Source organism: Dendrobium catenatum, unplaced genomic scaffold (assembly GCF_001605985.2).
Source record: "Dendrobium catenatum unplaced genomic scaffold, ASM160598v2 fragScaff_scaffold_883, whole genome shotgun sequence".
NCBI classification, from domain to species: domain Eukaryota; kingdom Viridiplantae; phylum Streptophyta; class Magnoliopsida; order Asparagales; family Orchidaceae; genus Dendrobium; species Dendrobium catenatum.
Window position 1 is genome coordinate 266,593 of NW_021319345.1, and position 5,613 is coordinate 272,205.

Here is a 5,613-nt window from a genome sequence, read left to right on the forward strand (position 1 = left end):
ATGTAATGTTCATAGTCTACTTAGTCAGAGGAGGTAGTCGACCCAACCTGACAGAAGGATCCTTGTCGGCAGCCATGAGTTGCTTCATCCAAGGGGACCTTGTAGACCTGGGGTGAATATTTGTTTAAGGGGACATATTTGAATCCACCTTAGCTGATAGAGGGCTTTGTGCCCTATTGATTATATCCTATTGATTCATATCTCAAGAATTTGATGCCACTAAGGAACGTATTGGCTCTGGCCATAACTGGTATTTCGTGGTGCCATTTGGCGACAAAACCACTCGGTTCAGAGGGCCCTAGGTCATAACCGTTTATCCTGCGGTGCCATTTGGCTGCAAAACTGCCGGTTAAAGGACGCGTACCACCTCCTTAATGGCAGGAGACTGTTTGAGAATGGATCATAGTGATATTTTCGACTAGGTATTAGCTCTTTGTGAGCTGAAGTAGTTTTTAATTTGTCCACCTCGGCAAATTGTTGCGGAGGGTGGATGGATTTTGCTTTAAGTGATTGATATTGAAATTTAAAAAATTTTAAATATCTTTGGATTTTTGAATTTCTTGGAGTTTTGGGCTTGCATGGGTATTTGGATGGAATTTGAAATATTTTGAGTTAACCCCTCCGGTTGAGATTTACATTCAACACGGCTATCATCGGGGGTGTTTGGGGGGTATCTCCATTTGATTAAACCTTATCGACCTTATCAATTTGCCGATAGGGGATCGAGTTTCGTAGGATTCGTGTCTTTATTAGTGAATTTTCATTGTTATAGGCCTTGAAGGTCTAATATGAATGTATTAAAACAAATACACCGGTCGTCACAACTGTGTATAAGTTTAAATGTTCGAACTCTGTCGACTCCTATTGATCCGTATAGAAGGATCAGGTTCGAACTTGAATTCACTTATTGACCCGCACAGCATCCCTAGACATCACGTGTGTACCAATAACACTCTCGCTGGGGCCCTTGCGGGTGTTTGGGGGCATTTTATAATTATTGATTAAACCTTGTCGACTCCTATTTACTTGCTTAGGAGGATCGGGTTCAAATTTATTGACCCGCGCAGCATCCCTAGACGTCACGTGTGTACCAATAACACGCTCGTCGGGGCCGTTGCGGGTTCTTGATTACTTTACCCTTTTAGTGTATCTATGTGCATACAAACCTAATGCATGTACGGGGGATTTATTTCAGACTTTGTTGATGTTGATCAATTCTACGGGTAACTATCATCTGAATGCAGCATTTCATTTAGGAGTTCGTAGACGCCTTCTGTATGCTTGTAGGGATGTTGCAGATCCGGTGGCGTGGAGTAGCAGCTTGTGAATTGAGTTGTTTGATGCTTTGCACAGGTAGATTGTCGTGCATTACTTGCATGATTTGTGCATGTAGATTATAGTGCACTAACTAATCTTCTACTTTTTGCTTGTTGATGCTCTTGTGTTTGCCGAAAACCTTATATATTTGCTTGTATATGACACTTTGCATACATGAGAGGCTTCCTACGACAGGTTGTAGGAATTTGGATTTGTCGTAGCCCTATATCTTTGCTCGCAGAGAACATGTGTACTTGTATCAACAGAGGATTTACTACACTTACTACATAATCGCTAGTATTATCCACAAATAATTTCGTCGATCATCATAGCTCCCAAGGAATAGTTGTGTTGTCTGCAAGTGAGCCGACCTCAATTAAGGTTGTGATATCACTACAATTGAGTCTTTGTCATATTTTTCATTTGAATTCAAGTTGGGTCTTCTCCTTGCATTGTGACCTACTTAAACTCAAGTTATTAATGTTCAAATTTGATTTAAATTTTGATTATTTATCCAAACTTGGGTTTAGTTCATTTTGAGATTGAAATCAAGTCCCCTTGTCATTCGAGTTCAAATCTTATTAATGTTCAAGTCAAGTTCGTGTCCACAAGTCCCCTGCTTGAGTTCAAGTTCAAATGCATGTCCCCTGTTGTCCTTTGAGTTCATTCGAGATCAAATATCAGTTCCATGAGTTCAATCAAGTAGAGTTTAGGTGATTGCCCGCCTCGTCGTAGGCGTCGGACTAGGGTCCCATCCCATCACGCGCAATAAAGGGGTGTATAGGCAGTTTTCCGGTCCGCCGCATACAACGAAAGCGAGAATCTCAATTTAGGAAAATTCGTACCTTCGCGGGGTTATTGGTGTTGGCATGTGGATCGAGGGAGAGAGAGATATAACACTTGCATTTTCTCTTTTCTTTTAAATCAATTATAATTAAATTAAATAATTAAAATTAATTATGTTTAAAAATAGTTAATTGTAATTAATTATAATAAGATTTGATTAACTATAATTAATGTACGATTAATTTATAATTAATCATAATTAAACTTAATTAATTATGATTAATATATATTAATTATAATTTAACATAATTGATCATCATTAAATCTAATTAAATATATCTAATTTATAATTAATTATAATTATATATAATTAAAAATAATTCATTATAATCAAATTAAATTAATTAAAATTAATTCAAATAAATTTATACATAAATTGAATAGTACTTAGGCTTGACATGAGCCGAATTTGAGTAGTATTCATGTTAAATCTTATTAACAGGATTTATGCAAAATCTGAGTAAGATTTATGGTAAATCTTGTTAAGAAAAATTATCTGAATACCGGATTCATACAAGCATTGAACAGGATTTAAGCTATATCTCATTTGAACGAGATTTAGTTAATCTTGCTTAAATCCTCTATATCCCCTTTCGGCCCCCTCTAATTTACGGGATTTGGTCGAGGAAGCGCAGGAAAGGGAGTAGTTACCTTCTCATACAGAGAGCTCCCTGTGTTGCTCCCGAGTCCCGATCAAGTGTTATAACTTCCGATCCTACAAAAGGAATGTCGTCGGATGAGCGAAGTTTGTTAAAAGAGAAGGAGGTAGGTCGGTCCTCCTCTCTCTCTCTCTCTCTCTCTCTCTCTCTCTCTCTCTCTCTCGGTTGGAGGTCGGGCAAGGCCAGAGGTTTGCGGCTGGTTGGGTTCAGTCTGAGAGGATAATAGCGACTATAGGTGGAGATCGGGATGGAGGCTTTGTCGCCGGAGTTTGGCCAGAAGAGACAGAGGGATTTCGGCTTTGAATAGTTCGGACGGAAGCCAGATCTGGGAGGAGTTCTGGCATCGGAGAGATCAAGGTCAGTCTTTCTCTCTCCCTCTCTCTCTCTTTCTCTCTGTGGATTGAAAGAAGAAGGCCTTGACGGGAGCGCAGAGGTGTTAGGATCGGGAGAGCAGAAGGGCCTTGCTTGTGTGAGGGAGAGAGCAGCCGAAGGCTCCCTTTGAGTCGGTATTTAACGACGCGGGAAAGGACCTCCTCGAGCGGGGTTTGAGCATGAATCGCGGAGCAGCGACGCAACGGCGCCGAGCTACAGGAATTCAGCGGAATTTCCGGCAATATTCGTGGATCCGCCGGGTATGATTTTGATTTTGATTTTTTTTTTTTTTTTTTTTTTTTTTCTTTTGGTTTTTTTTTGGGGGATTTTTTTTTTTTGTTCCTTTGGGTATATCTATGGAGGTCAACAAATTATACCATGTAAGAGGATCTTGAGGGAGCCCACAATCTCTATTTGTCATTATATTATTTTTTACTATTGATGCACTACTTTCCTCACCATTATTCTTATTTTTTTCGACGCGTCTATCTTAACATTCTCTTTTATTTTCATACTCAATTATGTTGTCAATATTAATTTTAATTCCTAACATTAAGATCCATATTATATTGTTAGGCTAATTATAATTTTATGACATTTTACCAAAAACTTTTCATAATTTCCTCTTGCATGCTGCCAAGAATATGCATATTGTGATGCTGTGTCATTAAGAAACTTGTAGAGAAGTTCAAAACGTCAATCCTAAATTGAAGGAACGAGGATCGGTACAAGGCCCCAGTCTTCAAAAAGTTTCAAATAATACTTAGTTTTGCAAACTTATATCTTGATGCCAGGATATATCTGTTGAGAATTTTCCCTGCAACTAAATCTGCCTCACTGCCATGAACTATTATTTCTCTACCTCACAGATATCTGCTGGTCCAGAAGCCCGTCAAGTAACAGGTCCTGCAAATCCAGCACAGATAAAAAACTTCGCTCTATGTCAACATCTCCAAGAAATCCATACTCGCATCTCCAGTATAACTGCTGCCCTCCCAACTGTTGCTGCTGATGTTCTCTCCCCATCGCTCGGTGTCATCTATGGAGTTGCTTGTGATTCAGTGACTTCCCTCTTTCAATCCATGCTTGACCGCCTCGAGTCCTGCATCCTTCAAATCCATGACCAGGACTTTGGATCCCATGGCATGGATGCATCAATGGACAACAATGCTTCTTCCTACATGGACGAGCTTCAAAAGTGCACTGTTCACTTCAGAAATGAGTTCCTATCGAAGCTTCTACCGGCTTCTGCAACCCGGTTCGAGACAATATGCACAAGTCTTGTCCACAGAATGGCTTCTCGCGTTCTGTTATCTTTTATAAGACATGCTGCTTTGATTAGGCCTCTATCTGAATCAGGCAAGCTTAGGATGGCAAGAGATATGGCCGAGCTTGAGTTGGCAGTTGGCCAAAACCTGTTTCCAGTAGAGCAACTGGGAGCTCCTTATCGAGCCCTTAGAGCCTTTCGTCCCATGATCTTCTTGGAGACTTCTCAGCTTCAGGGCTCGCCATTGCTTAATGATCTGCCACCAAGTGTCATACTCCACCACCTGTATTCTCGAGGACCCGAAGATTTACAGTCACCCATGCAGAGAAACAAGCTCACTCCTCTTCAATATTCTTTGTGGCTTGATTCACAAGGAGAGGATCAGGTATGGAAGGGCATTAAAGCAACTTTAGATGATTATGAAATAAAGGTTAGGAGTAGAGGAGAGAAGGAATTTAGTCCTGTTTATCCTCTCATGCTGCAAATTGGATCATCTATTTCAATGGGCAATTCTTCTCAATAGTGATTTTTTTGCTTTTTTTCTTAGTGTAGATAAACTTCATGATTTTGGATAAGGTTTATAGCTATATGTTCCATTGATAGAAATAGTCTTCCCTGGACATTTATTCCCTATAAAGTTTAAATGGATAGTGTCAATTATTTCAGAGAAACTTGCACACCAAATTTAGATGGTTTTTGCTGTTGTTTGTTTGCTTTATACTTTTTGTTGGTTCTCTTGTCTTCTTCATTATTTGTTTTCTATCATGGCCATGGAGTTTTGCATAGCCTCTGAAGAAGTCACAACTTGTAAATGGAAGTGTTAACAGTTTAGTATTTTGTTACATTAGATGGTTAACCTGACACAATTCTTCTTTCCTAGATTTGTAATTTGAATCAATAGTAATTGTTGGGTCCAATGTTATTAGGAGAAAATATCAAGATTACTACATATGCAAGATTGAACCTAAGGGAGTAGAGAAGAAGAGAGGCTATGTTTTAGATATTCTCTTACATAGGTTAGAGTTTATGGTGTGTTCAATCGACTACTTAGGCATTTAGTAGAGAGAATTTAAGGAGATTTTTAGTGGGATAGAGTTTTTGCAAGAAATATATGATAATGACTTCGTTTGAGACAGTTTTATTACTACTTTC

At 39.1% G+C, this 5,613-nt stretch overlaps 1 protein-coding gene across 1 annotated transcript in view; it reads left to right on the forward strand.

The window, feature by feature from the left end:
* Positions 1–5,155, forward strand: part of LOC110101178 (conserved oligomeric Golgi complex subunit 5) — an 11,154-nt gene extending 5,999 nt beyond the window's left edge. Inside the window, exon 3 of the mRNA XM_020828969.2 lies at positions 4,064–5,155. Coding sequence (XP_020684628.1) covers positions 4,064–4,984 — 921 coding nt within the window. The 3' untranslated portion in view covers positions 4,985–5,155. The remainder of the gene's footprint in view (positions 1–4,063) is intronic.
* Positions 5,156–5,613: the final 458 nt, after the last annotated feature.